We start from the raw sequence: 21,744 nt of genomic DNA, 5'->3' as shown, positions 1-21,744 counted from the left end.
GGCATATTTTCATCCTGTGAATCTGAATATCGTGTTTGTTTTCCTGAAGTTGTAACTAAACAAAAAACCTCCAACCAGTCGTTACATCATACTAGGATCTTTCGACCACCAAAAGTGTGTAGCTCGTGTGCAATTGCAAGCTTACCAGGTAAATTCCCCTACACTGACACCAGTCGTGATGACCTTTTTGAAAATGGCAAGAGTGCGCGTGCACAGCTTTGATAAGCGCTGAAGATGTGCGAGAGCGGCGATTCCAAAAACTCTTGATATGTAATGTCGCGCCCCAGGGAGGAGGGGCATCGAACAGCGGTACTTTGAAAATGATTTTGTGCAGCCTCTGTGAGCCAAATTGAAAAATAATCTAGATATTCGTGTTCCTGAAGGCCAAGTTAAGACGATTTAAGTGTTTTTCCTCAAATATAGAACCGCTTCAGTTTTCCTTTAAACTGGTACTCTGAAGTCAAAGTGGTCTAATCCAGACCACTTTGGGCTCCAAGTGGGACCACATGGCTAAAGTGGTGTGATGCAAGTGGGCAATGTGAACCCAAGTGGTACCACTTTGAATTAAAGTGGTGGTACACAAGTGGTCGATATGAACCCAAGTGGTACCACTTTGAATTAAAGTGGTACCACTTACAAGTAAAGTGGCACCACTTGCAAGTTAAGTGGGACCACTTGAACTAAAGTGGGACCACTTGTACAACCACTTTGAATTTTTACCTGGGTTGCGGATCATGCAGTGAGTGACCAGCTTCTTGAAACACTTAAGCAAAGAGCAGAGCCTTGCAACGGGATGTTCGACATTACTGATGGTGCATTCTATTAGCAGCAGCGACAGCCTTGGCTGTGAAGAACTAGACCTAACGGTGACTGTGAGCACACATGGCAGCCCTGTGTTTAATCGTTAAGCTACTCAATATGGCCTGTACACCTTGTTTTCAATGATATATATGAAATGCCATGGTGGCGCTTTTTTGTTGCGGTGCGAAACACCCTAATATGACACTGCTTTTGCAAGCTTTTGCTGAGGAGATGAAGCTGCTATCCACGGATGGGATTTCATGGAACACAAGGCGGTCAAGAGCTCCATTCGAAGGTAAGCATTAACTGCACTATGTTTTACACCAGTAACCTGCTTTTCTGCCTTCAGCAGATTTTAACATGCTACACTCGGTTTTAAAAACCTATACATAAAGTGTCGCCATTGCTGGGTACTGACTGATATTTCTACTTACTGGTTTCTTCGAATTGCAACTTTTCTTCTGTGAAACTAACACAGCGAGCCAAACGCTCGCGGCAGATAAAATACTGGCATGGCTGCGAATGACGTAAAATGCAAGCTATGTATTCGCTATGGCGACACTGGTTATACCTGCTGCACCAACTATCACACACATTTTGAAAAAAAAATATATATATATATATACATATTAGCATATTTGGTCATCATGCTTTCCTGTGACTTGTTCACAAACAGGCATCTAAGAAACAGAGTACATATAGTTTTCTTCATTCTTGGGTAAAGCCTTACATGTGCACCCCAAACAAGTTTTCTGAAAATTGGGTCTCCCGGAAAACTCGCCTAAACAGGAATTTGGGAGAAATAAGAAAGACACTCTGAGCTCTAACACAACTTTCTATGCTATTATCTTCCATTTGCTAGTGTAAATAAAATATTTCATGTCCCAGAAACCTATCAGTCCTAATCATTATTAATAATGCTTACCCTTAGTCATTTATAAATTGCGAAAGATATATTCCAGAATAGTTCATAAAAAATTAATTTTTCCCCATTCTCAGCTTTTAAAAAATAATTTTTATCTATAGAAGTTTGAGAAATATTAAATATGGAAACGAAGAGCTCTAAGTATATGGTTGCAAAATGACATGAAGACTGATGCATTCTGAATGTTACTGCGCAGCACAAATTGGTACTTTAAACGACTGGAATAACTAACTTTTTATTTAGCTTTTTTGCTTTGTAAATCAATTATGGGGCTCTCATATGAACTAAAGTGTTTGGACTGATGTGGTTAATAAATAAAAAAGCAGTGATGTGATTGCTGCGCCAAGGGGCTAACCCTGCTACATTTTGCCAAAATAAAAATAATCTGCGCAAACCTGCGCAAAAAAAAAAAAAATTTAGTTGCTTTTTAATACCGAAACTAAACATGTGTGTGTTATGTGGCACAAGCGGCTGCCCGACACAAAGCGCAAAGTACCCTGCATCAATTGTCCATCCGGTCTTGCACGGTTTTCTCGCGTTTCGTGCTCTGGTCGTCTCGTGGGTCTCGAATGCATTATATGATCCCATGTCTGGACCTGGAAAGTATGGTACTTGTCCCATGGCAATAATTTTCATGTGATGCCAGAAGGAGCATCACATGAAAATTGCTTTATATGGGGTGGGTACCCTATCTGCCGGACCCAAACACGGGATCATATCAAGCAGTCTATATATGGTATATAAGGAATTGGGCAGATATGACTATATCCATCCAGATATGGCCTGATTGTGCATATCTGGCCATATCTGCCTAATTCCTTATATATCCATATCTGTATTTTTTAATATAAGTCCAGATATGACATTTCTGTAAGGGTCGTCTTGCACCTTTTTTTTTAAATATATTTTCAACGACAGACGCGGGTGTCTGCGGACGCTCCGACGCTAGCGTGCCAGGTACCAGCCATGCCTCCAAGCTCTGAAACGAAACCACGTTTTTGCACGGCGGAAGTTACTTTGTGAGCTGAAGCACTCGTTCTTGACAGCAACGGCCATGGGAAAACAATATTTGGTCCCTGTCTTCCAGTCACTGTAGTCGCGCGACGTCGGGTGTTGCCGTCCCCACGTCGATGCAGATATGGCGTTTTCTAAAATGAAACTAAGTACGCCGCATGTTCATAAAAATCCCTGTTCTTGTTTAGGCCATACGTTTCTACACATATCTCTCTTTAACTCAAAGACTGCTGTGTCGAAGTACTGATTACCTAGGTTCCTCTTGGTGGGCTTTCTTTCCAAACCTGCCGCGAAATAAAGTTGGTGAAGAGAAATGAGCTAAAGTAAAAAAGGAATGGGGGTCTGCACGCTGAACCCACACAGTGCGCTTGCTTATCTCGGGTTCAGTCGTTCCACAAAGCGCTCCAAGAACGTTTTGACCCTGGTTCGTGATGTCTTGCATCGATGTGCTCAAATTCTTTTTTTTTTTTTTTCTGTGCGGTAGTTTGTATTTCGCCAGCCAGCCTGGCAAACACGTGCCGCTGGACTGTTATTTTTTTTTTTTTTTCTCGTATGCTGGACAGTTACATTTTGTGTACAATTTTGGGAACCAGTTGGCTACGGAGCGGAGTGGCATGGTTTCGATCGAACAGCCATCTCCGCTTGCGTGAGAATTTCGCATTGCACTGCAGTGGTCAGATGTTTCATCAGTTGGAGACTGCTTCCATTTATTATATAACTAGTCAACCTAATGCTGTAATATTTACTACTAAGCTAGTCATTTTCAGATAAATTTTAATATGTGCAGTTTGGTTCTCATGTATACAAATAAACCGGAGCGCCCCTAGCAGACGCCACCGACGCCGCGCATGCTCAATGGAGTGTGGGCAAGAAGCTCGCCATCGCCCATAAACAAACCATTGGAATGTGATGTTGTCGGCGTCGGTGTAAGTACCCGCGCTCTGTTTCGCGTTGGAATTGTTGATGCTACGTCTTCCTGGCAATGTGTGACTACTTGAGCGGCCGAAATTAACGAGGCGCGTTACACCGCAAAACTCGGCGTGAATAATGTGACATGCGGCGATTCATTCCGCTTGGACGCCGCAGAGTGGACGCTAAAGCCTGATTCACATGGTGAGGTTCTGCTCGCTATTTTCAGTCATGACGTCACTCGGGCTGCAAAAGCCTGAACCATAGCTGAGATGTCGACGTCGATACTGAAAATCGCAAGCAGAATCGGACCAAGTGAATCAGGCATAAGAAGTCAGTGATGGCCACTGGTAACAATTATCAACATCTCCTTATATCTACTGGTTACACCGAACCTACTTACCCGAAGCAACCTTCAATCTTAAACATATTTTGAGGTCTGTACTTCTTATCGCAATTACTGGGCCAACGTTCGGTCTACGGCACGGAGCAGACACGTTTGAGAGAGCAGACGACAGCTCGAACGATGAGGCGGCCGTTTGAACGTGATGATGCATTGAACATAGTCCGCAGATGGTCCATGCAACTTGATGGTTTTCCCGCGTTCATGTTGGAATAAAACAAATAAATCTCACAACCACAGGTATCCGTGAATTCAATCCAAACTGCTTTCTGCCCAAGCAATCGTGGTCCGACGGCGTCTGTTTTTCCTTTTTCACGGCCCCTGTTCACGTTCTCGAACGAACCGAGCAGGCAGAAAACGCATGAAAACTGACCTTCAAACCTTTCCTGACTCTTTTGGTAAAACCCCAGTCGCAGCGTTTTGACGAGAAGGCAGGTTTTTGTCCGGTTTCTTCCAAAGTAACACAGGAATGCGCGTGCCCCATGGTGGCTTCCGCCCACAGCCCCAGACCGGAAGTGCGCCCGACGCGCGACCACCGTGCCGTGACATAATAGAGATGAGCGGGTATTAATAAAACACTGGCAAGCGGGTATAGGGAAACATGCAGTAAAACGGTGGCAAGCGGTTTTTCGGAATTGCTCAGCAACGCCTACAGCATTGTACACTTGTGGGATGTCCCAGCAGTAAAAACACAAGCCGTCACAACACGTCACATTAGAACACAACACAACACAAAGTGCCCTTCGTTTGTACAGCACTTAAAGCAAATATTTTTATTCTTATGGGAGTATCTGCTCCAAAAGCCATTTTTGCTGCTCGGGAACACTGTCTTGGCTGCTCCAAAAGCCACATTTGCTGCTCGAAAACAATGTTTTGGCTGCTCCAAAGGCCACATTTGCTGCTCCAGAACACTGTTTTGGTTGCTTCAAAAGGTGCTCCAAAATGGCTTAGGCCAATCACATCACTGAGAAAGTTATCCCGCAAGTTTAACCCCTTGCTTTTCCTAACGTAGGTATACTGCATCACCAGTGTTGCCGACGCACCAGCAAGGGCCTCGATGCAAAACATGCTCCAGTACAACAAATACTATGGATGTGGCTGGTGCCTCCACCCTTGAGCCTTTGTTGATGGCTGCCTCAAGTACCCTGTGACATTTGGCACGGTCAATGATGATTGAGGCAAGGTTTTGATGTTAGCAGACATGACGACCGCTGCATTGACAAAGCAGACTGTCTATGGTGTTAATGAACCATCTCCCCTTGTGAACATTCCAGGGTTCGATATTGTGTGGAACTTTCGACACAATTACGTGCATTGGTCCCTGCTTGGTGTTGTGCGTCAGCTCGCTGACCTGTGGTTTGGTGATGTTGGAAAGGACTACTGCATTGGAGCCCCCGGGGACAGCAGCGGAAGTCAACATGAGACTTTTGAGCCAAAAGCCTCACTAATGTTTCCACCGGCCACCACGGTAAATCAAGTCTCCAGGAAGTACTGGAAAGCAGTCGAATGGGAATCATGGCTGGTGTACTATGTACAGGTGCAACGGAAAAAGAGTAGCACAAGTGAGCGATCACCGGAGTGGCAAAATCGCGACACGCGGCGCTATTGCTCCCGATCGCGCCGATAGCGATCGAGAGTGCAGTCACGTTCCATATCTCAACGCGGGGGCGGCCGGCAGAAAATTGAGGGATAATATAGCTTTAAATATCCGGGTTTTAAGGTTTTAGGATGGGCTGCTTTCTGATAGCCACCCCCGCGTTAAGACATGGAACGTGACTGGCACTCTCGTTATCGGCGCGCTCGGGAACAATAGCGCCGCGTATCGTGATTTTGCTGCTCCGGTCGTCAGTCACTTGTGTTATTCTTTTTCCGTTGCAGCTGTACTGCCTACCCTGCCTGAAGTTAATTCTGCCAGCAGAGTACCTGGTGCACTTCGCGCTGCTAACGTCGGCATTGCACAGTCTCATGAAGAGTCTTGTAATGAAGGAGGATGCTGGTGAAAACACGGTGAAGATTACCAAGTTTGTCATTTGCATGCAGTGCCTATATGGCAATGCCCAGATGACGTCGCATGTGCATACATTGCTGCATATACCAAAGAGTGTGCTCCTTCATGGACTGCTTTGGGCGCTTTCGTGCTTTTGAGTTCAAGAGTAGGAAAGGCATTTACTCAAGCTGGTGTCTTCAGCGAAAGCATCCTTTTTCAGATTCTTTCCTGCATATTTTTCCAGGGCAACTTCCGCCAACTGGAGTCCGTGGCTTCAGAAGTGAGAAAGCTTTGCTCTCATAAGGCAAGGAAGAGGAAGACTGGAGTGGAGCTTCTCGGGAAGGCCAGAACACCACTCGAGGATGTGAGAGTTCTACTCCAAGAGGACCTGGGGTCCGTGCATAATATTCAAGAATACAGTCATGTGCGTGTGGGTGGATGTGCAATCCACAGGTGAATAGCACAAGACCCCCTTTAAACAGGATTCTACAGCTGTGAAAGTAGGGGATGAGTATGCCAAAATAGAGCATATACTGTGTGTTCAGAGAGCTGATTGGGCCTTAGGGTGTTTGCCCTCTCTTATGTGTATGAAATTGAGAGCATACAAAATGTTGATCACCTCAAACTTTCGTGGAAGACCTCTTCAAGGCGGTTATATCTACTTACCGGAGCTGTGCGTCCGTGCGTGCTTTTGAAAATGGACGGCAGTGTAATTTTTGCTGAGTTGTGCGACCGTCATGGCTGGTCTTAGACTGGGTCTAGGCTTCGGAGAGTCTATGTGTAAACTGTTAACTACTCATCTTATTGCAAATTTTTCAATTTAAAAAAAAACTCCAGGAAGTGCATTACTTTGCAGGAACATATTTCCAAAAGTTCTAATGGCTAGCTTAGTTAATCTCGTATGAAAAATTTGTTCTCCCATGTTTTGAGAATATTGTACTTATACAAAATGTAGCATAGTAATATGCATAGACCTTTATTATGCTGTATACATGTGTGAAATCATGTCAGAATATTTTAATTGCATAGTGATCTCAAATAAGTGTGGAGGTATCACTTTTTCTTGAAAAATCTTTACATTTATTGTCTGCTCTTGGCTTTTTGTAACTAAAAGCAACATATTTAAGACAACTGAAACTTTTTGTAGATTGAACTTGGAGCAACATCTTGCAGTTATTTTATTAGAGATGTGAATTTGCAAACCAAGTGATGCCATTTGCAACCCAAGTGGTACCACTTGAAGCTTATGTTGCACCCACCATTTGCAACCTAAGTGGTACTACCTGAAGTCCAAGTGGCACCTCTTAGCTTGCAAGTGGTACCACTTGAAATACCACTTCATATTTTCACTTGGGATGGAGCACGAAGCTCTAGTGAGTTTGCTTTGTATTTTCTCTTACAGGGCCTCGCAATGCTCCTGCTATTTCAGCTGTGAGGCCTTTTCTTCTAAACGAACTTCTGTTTTAGCGAACGTATTTTGTGTCGTGGAAGGGTTCGTTGTAAGCCGGCTCGACTGTACAACCAAAATCTTGAAATTTGTTTGATTTATGCTATGCACAACTATGAAATATCTGAGTATGTTTATCGCAAGCCTACTGTATAAAAGTTGGCACTTCATAAAACCTCTGCCTTAATGTGGTTGATGTGACAAATAGGACTGTAAAGTGTGTTGCTATTGTATTTGTAAACACAAATGTGTTGCTTGGGCCCTTTTGCAAATGCTGACCCAAAGGTTTTACACATTCTTCATGTACATTGCTTGAGGGTGTGTGCTACTTCGTAAAAGGATCTATTACAGCGCCCCAGGTGTAACTACAGTGTCAGGTGATGCACGCAAGAGAACATTGCTGGGCGGTTTTTTAAAGACTTGCTTGAAAATGTCAAATAAATTTTTGAATCCAGATATTTTTTTCTGCAGCCCCCCCCCCCCCCTTTTTCATAGGCTTTTTTTGTATAGATACTTGTAAAAATTGTCTTACCGAACGGTGTTACATAAACTGAGAAGTTTTCCCGTGATTTCGGAGATTTTAAAGTACTTGAATATGGGACATTCAATTTCCAGCTTTTTCTCTGAAAAATGAAATTTATGTTGTTATTTATTGTTTTGTTTACATTGATAAATCGTTTTCGTGCAGTTGTCAATCTCTAATACTTTCTAAACTGTACTCTGCTTAAAGGCCAACCAACAAGCTGAAAGGAGGAAACTTTTTCGCCATTCCTCCTTTCCGTTTGAGAAAGAGGGAGAGTTGCTCCTCTCTGCGGGGAGTAGCTCAGATACCCGCTCCTGTGTAGAGAGGAGGAGAGAAGAGTGCGAAAAACGGAGAGATGAAAACTGGAATCCGGTCTTCTGCCCGGCAGAAGAAGAATCTGTAGGTTGGCCTTTAGGTAAAAAAGAATTCAGTATTTGTACCGTGGGAGCCGACTAAAGTACACCCCACCTCAACCCCATTTAAGAATTACAATTTCCTGAAATCAAGGAAGAGCATGAAGTAAAAGGCGTACTTGATTGACCAGTAAAGAGTCCAGTCATATACTGGTCCTGTTTGTTTTACTTGTGACTTTCGTTTTCTGAGAACTCCTGTTACCGATTTTCTTTTTACGGCCTTTGGTGTTAATGTCAGTGTGCCATGTTTGGAGTGTAAAAAGCGGTTGACTGCTTACCTCACACTAGCGGCAGTATATTTGCACATTATTCTATTCTTAACCTTGCAGGTCGACTCTGGCAACCATCGGAGGACGCGGCAAGTGGCACACTGTTACTTTGCAGAAAGGGTCCTTCCCACTGGCAGACTCAACTTTATGGAGCATGCATTCTCTGTGCATTCGTCTTGCTTGTATTTATCCAGCATCCTTGAATCAAAATGAGTATGTCTATTCAAATGGATCGCAGTGTTTTAGATGAGCACTAGGAGTCAGCCCACCTGATTGCATTCATCACCACCCCATTTGTGCAAACAAGACCAGTGTGATGCGGTTGTCTTGCGTCACTTGCTCTTGCCTGGTGTTTGAGACTACAAGATGTCGGCAATTGCGGTTTTTTAACCCCATTCTTCCACTGGTAGCAGTGCTTGCATACTAGTAAAGTGTGATTTTTCAATGATGTGCAGTGACATTGACTCTACAGTGACATTTTGTAGAACATTATTACAATGGACAGACTTCGGAGACTGCATGGTGCCTTCACTGCAGCCTTATCTTTCATACCAATTCCCAAATCCAGAAATTAGGCTCTCTTATTGTTGCTTACGGCTATTAGGATGCGAGATGAGCTGATTCATCGAAAGATAAAGTGCACATGAAAATTATTTGCATGAATGGGCTGTGCTCATAACTTTTTCAATTGTTATTGTTATTTGTTAAATTGTTATTTGATGAGTTTTTTTTTCTTGTTATTTGACAAGTTTTTTGTTTTGTTTTTTTTTTAAATGAAGAGGTGATGAGCTTGTTTTTGCGTGCTAGTTTAAAGCAGTGCAGATTTGCCAAGCTTGTCTAATGCTTGGGTGTTGGCATTGGACTTTCTCTGTGGTTGACTCTCCTTGTCTTGTTTCTCGGGTCTCCCGAACAGTGCCGGCCGAAGCAGCCTTCCGGGACGATGGGGACAGCGAGAACGACTTCTTTTCCCCTAGAGGCAAACTGGTTGAGTCGCAACTCTGGACGCAGCCACGACATAAGGGTGTGTTCCAGTGCGAGTTCTGCCCTTACTCCACTAGTCATCTAGGTCATATCACAGGGCACAAAAGGACACACACAGGAGAGAAGCCTTTCCACTGCTCTGTCTGCCAGAGAGCATTTGCCTTAATTACTACTTTGCAAGCTCACATGAGGATTCACACGGGGGAGAAACCATTTCGTTGCGAGGTTTGCCAGAAGGCGTTCGCAGTAAAAGGTAACTTGGTTTTGCACAAAAGACTCCATACGGGCGAGAAACCATACCAGTGTGGCACCTGTGGAAAAGGATTTCCACATAAATCCAACTTGTTGCGTCATGAAAGATCCCACAGTGAGGAGCGGCCTTACAAGTGTGAAGTCTGTGGAAAAACATTTAAAGACATTGCCCGTTTAAGTAGCCATTGGAAAGAAGTGCATGGATGAGGAATCTGCGCCATGCAATATCTTGAGGTCGTTTTTGTGGAATCGTTTTTTTTTTATGTTTTGTGTGCTTCAAAGCCTGCATTTTGTTTGTTCACAGGCATATTCATCAGTTCTAAACATTATCAGTTGAAGTTAGGCAATAGCTGCAATACTGCTAAGTAGCATTTTCTTGTTTTTGAATGGTCTTATTTAATACAGTTCAGCAGCTTTTACCTTTGGTATGATTTTTGTTTTATGACGTATTGTTTGGAGTGGATGAGGAGCATTGGAGTTTATTAAGGCACATTGAATCCTATGTATGGATTTTCGTGACAAAATTTTGAAAAGTGATTCCTCCGAAGTTCTGTGGATTTCCATGCCTTTCAACCTAATTCTTCCACTTTGCTCTAGGTTGAATTCTGTTCCTGTGGTTGTAAAATGAAATATTTCAGTTACTCTTCCGTTCTTCGTGGATTCAGTGAATCACAAATAAACTACTTACCTAGCTACAAGGCATTACCTTACTGCCTCGCTAGTGTTGATGAGCATTCTACAAGCAACGAGCTATACCAAGGGACTTTGGTTTCAACCTTCCTTGCACTTGATCTTTGCCAGCAGGCAATGGGAGTATATTTTGGTGATGTCACGGCTGGACCATTTGCATCAATATTCTGCGAAAGTGCTTAGTATTCTGGTGCCATTTGCCCAACGTTGTAAAATTTGCATCTACATCTTTTTATTATATGGATAATTTTTGCTTTGGAACATTAATCCTGCAAGGACTTAATTTACTCGTTTTTAATTTGCACCGCTCATGAGCGCACTAAACGTAGTAACTTAATGCAAGTATCTCTGAAATAAAAGCCATGCTGGGATGGGAATCATTAAACACTAGAAGGTATAAGTTAAGGTTGAAGTTTTTTCATCGGATTTATTATAATGAAACTGGCATTGATAGAAATGAGTATTTGTATAAACCAAGTTACATGTCAGCGCGGTTCGATAACTCTGAAAAGGTTTTTGAGTACTGTTATAAAACAAACAATTTTGGTAGTTCTTTTTTTGTTCAAACAATCAAAGACTGGAACCTGCTGCAACAGGAGCTGGTCAGTATCTCAGACAATGATGTATTTTTTTCTTGTTTGTGAAAATCACTGTTATTTGTTATTTCGTGATCCCCCCCTACGATAATGCCCACGAGGCGATGTAGGTATTCTGTAAATAAATAAATATATACTTTTCTCGAATTTCGCTTTATTTTAAAAGTTATAGACAAATTAAAATTACAAAACAAAGCAAAAAAAAAAAAAAAGTCGGAGACACCTAAGCACTTCTTATGAGTTGTGAATGCGAAAGTATGAATGTCCAATGGAACGTCGCGGAGTGATCCGCGGAGGTTTGTGGCGCGAGTAAAGTTTTCGAGTTGTGGCAAAAGCACCGGCGACAATAGGGAGTTTTAGCAGGTCGTTTCCACACGAACGGTTCGCCCTCGAACGCATCCGAGACGCCACTGCGCATGCGCGCGCGAGTCGTTCGGGGAGTCGGGAGGCTCTTCTGGTTCGTTTCTCCCATTCCGGCCGCTGGAGTCGTCACCGCAACGCAGCCAGCACCGTTCACGACTCGGGTAAAAAAAAAGATGGCGGTCGGTTCGGCGACCGCCTTCGCCGACCCAGCCGAGCGTTAGGCTTAGGACAGCGGGAGGCGATTTGCCGTCCTGTTAGTCTGCTTCATTTGAGAGTTGAACCAAATCATTTCGAGGGCTACTCACAATGGTAAGCGATCGTGAATACTGTAAACTGCGCATGCTGGGAAATTTTTGCGATCTGCGGGCAGACTAGCTGCCGTAGCAACCGCGAGCAGACGAAATGCTTTGGTTCGACGGCACACAACGTGAACGATCGTTCAAGTTCGAGATGACGGAGACACACCACATACCTTTACGGTCGTTCAGACACTTTTTACTCTATCTAGCTTTGCAGTTCTTGAAATTCCGACCGGCAAATGTTACGTCGGCCGTCTTGTTTACATCAGTCGTACGCCGGAAACACGAGCCGCCACCACGGTGTCCGCCACCGTCGGCACGGATTTACACGTTGCAGAATGTTTCACATGTTTACTAGAAGATGGCGCCACCGTTAAGCAGGAACATCATCATCGTTTACGCGGTCGCGCCACTTTCACGATTCGCTAAAGTATGTCAAATTTGACGTACGGTTTCACGGAACGGACTAGCTGTACCGTTCGTGATTTCCGAACCGTGCGCTTGAAAAACGACTCGCTAAAACTCCCTAATGTGGATGCTAGACACGGCGCCATGCTCCTCGGCGGCGAGACAAGCAGAAGCACCACCGACGATGTGGATGATGGAGGTGACGGCATGTTAGTCGGCGGCGAGACGAACAGAAGCCTCCGAGCGTGCGCCAACGTGTCCGAGGCACGTAGTGGCATGGGGTTGCGGCGAAACTGACGCGTGCAGCGGCCAATGGGAGCCTCGTCATCGCGCGCCAGCCAATGGGACCTTTGGGATCAGGAAAACTAGGTGCCGTTTTTGCGCTTCTAACTGATGACGTCGGCTCGCTCCATTGGGACAGTTAATGCTTTCGCATTAATAACCTCCTTCAAGACGTCCTTGGTCGCTTGAGTGGCAGTGAACTAGAGGAGGGGTAGTGAGCTCAGCGAGCGCTCACGGCTGCCGCACTCCGTGTCGACGGCTCGAGAGGGCGCCACTAAAGCACGTTCTGGGTAGGCTGTATGAAGCGGGTAGTCAGGGCGGCTCGCATTGCATTTGCTGCGCGATTAAACACTAATTCGGCTTGGCACTTTATTGGCCACAAACGACAGCAAACACGGGGTAAAGATCATTTCAGAACGGGAGCCACTTAGCGCTGCCGTACCGCGAAACTGCCAAACCGCAAGCCAAAGCTAACCGCCGAAGGCGTTCGTAGCGCTCGGAACCGGTCGGATCCTCCGGTCCACACGATCGCAGCGCCGCCGCGTACATCCGGGACCTTTCTACGCTCGCCGCTTGTCAGTGCCTGATTCCACTACACCTTTCTAGTATGCGCCGCCTTTTCCGCCGCTTGGTGGCAGGTATGTCGACGTGTCATTTCTTGTTTTCGTACTTTCTAAACTGCATTTGTTTCTTTTCTGATCTAAAATACTGAATAAAAACTACTTTTATAAATAATTGAAACGGTTCGACTAAGAAGCTTTTAACGACTCTGACCAGTAGCAAGCCCAGGACCAAAGACGTCACATATCGCGCGCTTTCGGCACCGCGGGTCGCCCCCGTAGGTGGAGGAAGTTTCCGCGTCGTCCGGATAAAATATGACGCACTGATATTTAGTTACTCAGTCTCTGCGTGCCCGCTGGCTTTCCCGAACCCCAAGAGACGTGGAAACCGCGAAAAAGGTCGACGTTTAAATGTGATTGCAGGGCCCCTTTAAGACAGCCTGGACATCGCCACACTGCTATTTGTTACGATAAGCATGCGAATTCTTTAAGGGCCCATGAGATGATTTTTTAACTACTTCCTCCTTCACTTTCCTCCCCAACTCAAAAGCGAATTGTGAAATCACGCTAGCCTGGGGTCTTTAACGTGCGCCCCGCAGTAGTGATACACGACCGCACGCCGGTTCGATGTTCATCCAGATAGAAACGCGGGCAGGGGTGGAGATTGATCCCAGGCAAGGAGGGTAGGAGGGTAGGAGAGGGCATGACGCCAGCTGCGTAGTCTCCACAAGTCATGCTCCCTTGACGCGGCGCCTCTTTCTTATTTTCCTCCTTACTCTCCTCACTTGTCCAGCCCAACGTGACCACATCACGTGACCGTAGCTAGCCTTCGTCTAGCTATGGCGTACTAGAATACAGCGCGGTCTAGCTTTCGACCTGATAAAACCTACCGGACGGAGCGGGCGCAAGCCTGCAAGGAATCCTTCTACAATCAACCATCCATCTCACACGTGACATGTCACGCGCACCAACTGCCAGAGAGATCTGCGGTCATGTTGGCCACAACATCGTTTATACTTTTTATGACTAGGCTTCACCAATATAGGAGTTATTCACTGGACGCTATAGACGCTTTACAGCAGCTGTGCATGGGCGCCGCCATAACTGACCTTCAGTTTTTGTTCCCTCTTATTCCGTTCGCTTCACTTCATCGTTACCACAGTAGGACGGGTTATTGCAATTTTAGATGCTACTGTGTTATTGTGCATAGCATAGGCCCTTGTGAAGACCCGTCAACGCCCGCTTCAGTGGCTCGGCATCTCGGTAAGACAAGAGAAGGGCAGCTATGGCGGCTCAATCTGGCGCGTGTGTAAAGCGTCTATATTTGAGGGCGATGTTTAGAGTGCATGCTCAGAACGAGCTCACATTAATAGCCTGCTAAGACCGGTAACCTTGATGGTGCTAAATGCACGTTCCGAAAGGACTGCAGAAGCTCGCCGTCAGCACGCGCTCAGTAGCAGCGCACACGGATATGGCCGCCAGTGAATACTCCCTATTGCAACGTGCTCCCTCATAGTACTTCGAACCTTCTTGATCCCAGGGGTTCTGCAGCGCGAGTTTTCGCTCCACGTGCTCCGAGCTGGTGTGCGCTAGACCGCTCGGCCACCGATCCTCCTAGAGCCCCTTCATGTTTCAAAAGTAGCGCAATGTGTGTCTATTCACGAAGCACGCGCAACGTGCAGCCCTTGGGAAGATCATGGCCGCACAGCGCAGCACTGAGCTAGATTTCAGCCTCCATGTTCTTCCCAGACGTGGCGCGCGGCACATGGCGCAACTTTTCCCTAAAGCCCCTTCTGGTTTCAAAAGAAGCGTAAAGTGCGTCGACGCACGTGCAATGTGCAGCTCTTGGGTAAGATCATGGCAGCACAGCGCAGCATTGAGCTAGATTTCAGACGTCATGAATTTCCCAGAAGTGGCGCGCGGCACGTGCCTCGAGCATTTCTACAACAATGAAGAGCGCCACTTTTCCCAGGAGGGGGGCTTTAATCCTCCGGCGGTAGTGACGTGCTTGGGCGCTGGTACGATGACTCCAAGCTTCCACCGTCCTTTCTCAGCCCACCATAGAACGTCATTCGCAAACGATGATAACGCGAGTCCAAATATTCGTCAAAAGATTGATTGTTGATGAGTGCGTACGTCCGAATGATGCAGTGTTCGTGTCCAATTGGTGAACTGGGCTAGGCTGTCGTACTTTGGGTGCCGCAGATGCATCCGAGTAACAAGGCGAAAAGCTGTTGAAGGAGGTACAAGATGCAGGCTTTTGACTTTGTACCCTCTTTCTTTTGGCCCACTAAACCAGTCGTCGACAAATGGGGGTCCGCGAAGCTCAACCTCATCAGTCAAGCCCGGCAATAAAAGTTGTCTTTTTTTCAGATTGAGAAGAAACTTTCCAATTTTCGGGTGCGTTTTTTCCTGTATATGTCAATAAGAGAAGTTTACTTCATACTAGCCCTTAGTTAAATCCATTTATTAAATCACAATCATAATTAACCTATACTTTCCCTTCCCCACACCAGGAACGGGGTCCTCCATCATCTCCGCCGATCCACAAGGGGTCGAAACACCAATGCTGAGAACCATTGCACTAAACGATGCGTGATTAGTAAGATTCCAATCTAAAATTATTTATCATAGCCCAAAATTAATTTTATGGCCCCTTTTTAGGCCTTTTACTTAAAAGGGAAGATCTTTTGAAGTTCGTCAACATTTTTCATTTTGGCGGCTATTGTCGCATCGAGAGCTTGTGCACTGCGGGGAAGCACTACCTGCAGGTACGTAGATCGCATTCCTGCCTATCTCGCTTTGCAGCAGTGCACCTTTGTGCTAGCGGTTGCGCTAGAACAGTTTCTCAAATGGGCGTCTGCGGACCCTTTGGGTTCCGCGAAGCCCAGCCTCATCAGTCAAGCCCGGAAATAAAAGTTGTCGTTTCTCAGATTGAAAACGCACCAGTTTTCGGGTGCGTTTTCTCGAAGAGAAGTTTCTTCTGGCCGGTACGATCCTCAGCGTTCGTACGTATGGCGGGTGCTTCGCTCACTTTTTGAAACGACAAAAATGCATAACAGTCTGGCCTGGTTACCGCCCCGGGTGCCGTTGACCCTAGTGACGCCACCGCCTTCACCTGATCATTGCCATGCGGCATTCGAAGCTCGGCGCGGTGACTTGCGTTCGAATCTCTATGCAGACTCCCTTTTGTATGACGTAAAAGCAGTGTGTCAGTGGTTTAAAAAGACAGCGCGACTATTTTAATGATGAAAAAATTGGCAGTTTATATATATGGTGGATACGGGAACTACAATGACAGCGTCTTTGGGGGATACGCGGAAGTCAACAAAACCTGACCCCCTCCATCGCTGCTACAGTCGCCGTCAGCCCCGTGGCGAACCGTCTTTTTGGTCTATCGCTCGCCGCGACCTTCGACGGTGCTAATCTTTTAAAAATAGACAATCGTGGAGGAAGCGGCTGGGGTCTCTGAAGAGAGAACCCAAGGAGATACCACGTGATCCCCCAGAGTACGTCACTCGAAAGCAGTGATGTGATTGCTGCGCCAATTGCGCCAAACTGCGCCAAGGGGCTAACCCTGCTACATCCTGCTACATTTTGCCAAAATATGGGTAATCTGCGCCAAGCCTGCGCCAAAGGACCGATTTCGGTCGTCTTTCAAAACCGAAACTAAAGTAACCTGCATCAATGATCCATCCGGTCTTGCATAGTTTTCCCGCCGTCTTGCGTTTCGCACTCTCGTCGTCTCGTGGGTCTCGTCTCGCGTCTTTTTAAAAATGTTTCAACGATAGACGCGGGTGTGTGCGGGCGCTCCGGCGCTAGCGTGCCGGGTACCAGCCATGCCGTTATGCTGTGAAACGAAGCCACGTTTTTGCGTGGTAGGAGTTACTTTGTGAGCTGAAGCACTCGCTCCTAAACGCAACGGCCGTGGGAAAACCAGATTTGGTCCCTGCCTACCAGTCACCGTCGTCACGCGACGTCGGGTGTTGCTGTCCCCACGTCGCTGCCAATATAGCGCTTTCTAAACTGAAACGTAAGGACCGCCGCATGCTCAACATTATTGTTCTTGTTTAAATCATACGCTACTAGTACTACAGAAATCCCTCTTTAACTCAAAGACTTCTGTGTCGAAGTATTCACTACCTAGGTTTCTCTCGATGGGCTTTCTGAAACGTGAAACGTACGCGAAAAATCTGCCGCGAAAGAACGTTGAAGAGGAGTGAGTTAAGCAAAGAAGGCAATGTCTGCACGCTGAACCCGCACAGCGCGCTTGTTTGTCTCGCGTTCAGTCGTTTCACAAAGCGCTCCAAGAACGTTTCGAACTTGGCTCGCGATGTCCTCCATCGTTATGCTCAGGTTCTTTTTCCTGTGTGTTTAGGTTGTACCTCCCCTGCCGGCCTGGCAAGCACGTGCCGCTGGACTGTTTTAGTCGTATGCTGGACAGTTACATTTTGTATAGACCGTTCCATTAGGGTCATAGCAGAGAGGGTAAAAGAGAAAAAAATGCACTCCCCCTCTCACCCCGCATGTCGTCCGCTCCTCCGAGTGGGCTGTATGTAGCGTCCGGCTGGCGTGCAAACTCTGTTTAAAATCGCGTCATTTTGGAACTTTCAAGCGCAGATGCGCAGATTTTGCTATGCCAGTTGTCGTGTAATATTATGCTAGATAAAAAGACTCACAGGGTCCTGTTGCGCTGTTACTTGCGTGCAAATAAAAAAAACAAAAAAAAACAGGGAAAACTGTGTCAGATTGGCCGGTCTCTCCGGCTAAAAATAAATCCGGTTGCTGAACCTTCTTTACTATACGAAGTTCGTGCTGGTGTAGGCCTTTAGCGACCATGACTGGAAGTCTGAAATAATAAATAAAACGTGCTCTCCTGCCGCATTACACGCAGTAGTTGAGGGTAGTACTGCCGGCTGACTCAACTGCTATTTAAGTAACGGAAAAAGGATATGCTAGTTGATAATTTAGAGAAATAGAACAACAGAGAGCTATAGGCTGATTTTGGAGTAGCCACAACTATTCTAAGAACGCGAACCACTTCACAACGGCAGCCACGAGCGCGAGTTCGACGTTCCGTACTGCCCGCCGATACAGCCCAAAGATGGAGAACGGCAACCTCCCGGTTTGTCGTCTGCTAGCGGAGTCGGGCGCGTGCCCTCTCTCTCGTTTTAGCCCGCCGAACCCGCTGAACTTCCCGGATGTGTGGAGAGGGCGCTGCGGTCAAACAAAATGGTGCCGCCCAGAGAGCGCTAAATGGAATGGTCTATACACGTTTGCAAGTCCGGCTTCAGGGCGCTGCCATTTTGCCTGTCTGGGGTGCGCTTGGACCAGTCATAATCCGATTACGAAGCCTTGCTAAGGCGTCGTAATCGGATTATGGCCGCTCCCGAGAGCGCACCCCACTGAGGAAGATGGCGGCGCCCTGAGATTGGACTTGCAAACGTGTATAGACCGTTCCATTAGGGTCACAGCAGAAAGGGTAAAAGAGAAAAAAGAAGTGCACTCCCCCTCTCACCCCGCATGACGTCCGCTCCGCCGAGTGGGCGGTAGCTAGCGTCCGGCTGGCGTGCAAACTCTGTTTAAAATCGCGTCATTTTGGAACTTTCAAGCGCAGATACGCAGATTTTGGTATGCCAGTTGTCGTGTAATATTATGCTAGATAAAAAGACTCACGGGGTCCAATTGCGCTGTTACCTGCGTGCAAATAAAATATATATATATATATAGGGAAAACTGTGTCAGATTGGCCGGTCTCTTTGGCGAAAAGTAAATCCGGTTGCTGTACCTTTTTTACTATACAGAAGTTCGTACTGGTGTAGGCCTTTAGCGGCCATGAGTGGAAGTCTGAAATAATAAATAAAACGTGCTCTCCTGCCGCAATACAAGCAGTAGTTGAGGGTAGTACTGCCGGCTGACTCAACGGCTATTTAAGTAACGGAAAAAAAATATGCCAGTTGATCATTTACCGAAGTAGAACAGAGAGCAATAGGCTAATTTTGGAGTAGCCACAACTATTCTAAGAACGCGAACTACTTCACAACGGCAGCCACGAGCGAGAGTTCGATGTTCGGTAGAGCCCGCCGATACAGCCCAAAAATGGAGAACCGCAACCTCCCGGTTTGTCGTCTGCTAGCGGAGTCGGGCGCGTGCCCTTTCTCTCGTTTTACCCCGCCGAACCCGCTGAACTTCCCGGATGTGTGGAGAGGGCGCTGCGGTCGAACAAAGTGGTCCCGCCCAGAGAGCGCTAAATGGAATGCTCTAGACACTGTCGGGAACCGAAACCACACCACTCTGAGCGGAGTGGTGTGGTTTCGGTTTCGATTGAACAGCCGTTGTCTCCGCTCGCGCAACTAAGCACGTGCAACTGCAAGCCTGCCGAAGTTTCTCTCATGTGCATGTGAACATGATTGCACGACAGGGGCTCGAGCCGATCGTTGGCAATCCATTTTTTTTTTTTTTACGTTGGCATTTGCTTACTTTTGACGAAAATCTTGTACGTCGGGAAACAGTAAAAAGGTGGCAAGCGATTTTTCGGAATTGCTCGGCCACGCCTACATCACTGTACGCTTGTGGGACGGCTTAATATCTCTTTGGAGAAATTGAAAGTGGACATTCATTACTAGCCGAAGGCAAAGCGAGGCTTGCAGCAGCCTTGCAGAAAGTTTAGAAAAGCAAAAAGAAGAGTACCCGCTAGTCGTAATGCACCTTTGTCTTGTGTATACGATTTCGCATTGCACTGCAGTAGTTACGTGTTTCATGATTTGGAGGCTGCTTTCATTTATTATATCATATACCTAGTAAACCTAATGGTGCGATATTTACTACTGAGCTGGTCATTTTCAAATAAATTTTATATGTGCAGTTTGGTTTTTATTTATCTCTAGCGGGTACATATATTTGTACCATTTAACTGAAGCATTGCAAAATGTGTCATGTCATTGGCATTTCAGTTACATGTGGAAAGACTCCCAGGTGGTCTAACTCGACCATAATTTGTTTATTGCGTCGAGCAAAGTGCCCTTCCTTTGTCCAGCACTTAAAACGAATATTTGTTCTTTATTTTTCGAAAAATATCTGCTCCAAAAAACACTTTTTCTGCTCTAAAACACTGTTTTGGCTGCTCCAAAAGCCACTTATACTGCTCCAAAACACTCTTTTGGTTGCTCCAAAAACCACTTATGCTGCTGCAAAACACTGTTCTGGCTTCTCCAAAAGCCACTTATGCTGCTCCAAAACAGTGTTTGGGCTGCTCCAAAAGGTGCTCCAAAACGGCTTAGGCCAATCACATCACTGCGAAAGGCAACGTGGAGAGTTGAGAGGCACTTTGACCTTCCATTTTCGTTTTAATAAAAATTAGCGCTTGCAAGAAAATACTGTTTTCTGTTCTTGGTTACATAGGTGACACAGAATAATTTCCGCAGTTAATTGGCCAAAGTCCGAAAATCTCTCACCGCCCCTTTAACGTTTGGCCGTATTTTTGGAAAAGAAGTGCGCGATTGAACACGGCCGACGAGGCCCGAGACGTGTCACGTCACGATTCTCATTCCCTCTCCGCTTTGTCCGTGTTTGTCCCGTCGAGCAGGTGAACCGAAGCAAAAAAGAGAGAAGCAAGGCCTCTTCCCCTCATTCTCAACTGTTCCAGGAGAATCGTGATGTTATAGTCCTCGCTTGATCGCACCCTTCTTTTTCAGAAATACGGCCGTCCGTTTGGGATATCGCCGTATGAGCGATGTTTCGGAGTTTGTAGCGTCCCGTTCAACGCTTCTGCGGCCTTATTTTGCGAAATCCAAATTTCGGTTTAGCATCTCTCGAAAGATTTTGTTGTCTTGTCCGTACCTGTGTTTATTCTTTCAGTAACAGATAATCTTATCATCCGCGATTTCGGCTTCGCCATCCTTGAGCGTGTTGCACGAGTGTGTAACTTCGGCGCACCACCGCGCTTCCCACACGCTCCAAAGCTCTAAAATTTACTGATTTAGTGCTTTTCGTTGACGCTCATCAAGTCTCTAATTATAACAATATGATTATATTCAATAATCAAAAAGTTTGTCGACACATTTAGTTTATTTTGAAAAGTTCAAGTGTTGTACTAGGGGGCATGCGTCTAAAGAAAGGCGGGCCCGCACGCAAATCCGTCCGCTGCTTCCCCCCCCCCCCCCCCCCCCCCCTTCACGCCCCCCTCCCCCAGGCCATATCCTGCGCAAATCGCATTAGTGTAGCTTTCCCATCTTTTTTTTTTTTCTATTGAAAAAAGCCTAAAAGAATAAACACTAGCTGTATACCACCCACAGGGCACTTGATTGCCCTGTGGGTGTATGCGGGATTTTCGCAACTTTGAGACGGCCGCAGCAGCGATCATTGGACCCGATCTCGAACCTCCGAGTGCCTTGCCGAACTGACGCGAAGATCGTGTCTAATCGTTAGGTCTTCCCAAAGTTGCCCACTTCGGCCACGAGCCGCGCTGAATCCGATCGAGGCATCTCCACCACGTTGGCCAAATCGTTTCTGCAAAAACTACTCATCAGGCGAAAAAAAAAAAAAAAAAAAAGGGGGGGGGGGTGATGTTGTATTGGTCTTTGCCAAAGGTCTTACTCGGGGAAAATTAATCACGTTGGCGGT

At 46.2% G+C, this 21,744-nt stretch overlaps 1 protein-coding gene across 3 annotated transcripts; it reads left to right on the top strand.

The window, feature by feature from the left end:
- The first annotated feature begins 5,939 nt into the window (after positions 1 to 5,939).
- LOC115317407 (gastrula zinc finger protein XlCGF49.1) lies at positions 5,940 to 10,619 on the top strand. 3 transcript variants are annotated; one of them, XM_042290700.1, is made up of 4 exons: positions 5,940 to 6,436; positions 7,442 to 7,470; positions 8,752 to 8,904; positions 9,605 to 10,619. In XM_042290700.1, the coding sequence occupies exons 3-4, from the start codon at positions 8,901 to 8,903 to the stop codon at positions 10,129 to 10,131; spliced, it is 531 nt and encodes a 176-aa protein (XP_042146634.1). In that variant the 5' UTR covers positions 5,940 to 6,436; positions 7,442 to 7,470; positions 8,752 to 8,900; the 3' UTR covers positions 10,132 to 10,619. The 3 variants fall into 3 exon arrangements, with proteins under 3 accessions (XP_042146634.1, XP_042146635.1, XP_040079722.1); XM_042290701.1 differs by lacking the exon at positions 7,442 to 7,470 and having other exon boundaries at positions 5,940 to 6,432; XM_040223788.3 differs by having other exon boundaries at positions 5,940 to 7,470.
- Positions 10,620 to 21,744: the final 11,125 nt, after the last annotated feature.

This window comes from Ixodes scapularis, unplaced genomic scaffold, assembly GCF_016920785.2.
Source record: "Ixodes scapularis isolate PalLabHiFi unplaced genomic scaffold, ASM1692078v2 PGA_scaffold1__304_contigs__length_218370807, whole genome shotgun sequence".
Classification (NCBI taxonomy): domain Eukaryota; kingdom Metazoa; phylum Arthropoda; class Arachnida; order Ixodida; family Ixodidae; genus Ixodes; species Ixodes scapularis.
The sequence above is the reverse complement of the archived record's forward strand: the minus strand, read 5'-3'. Positions and strand labels throughout refer to the sequence as shown.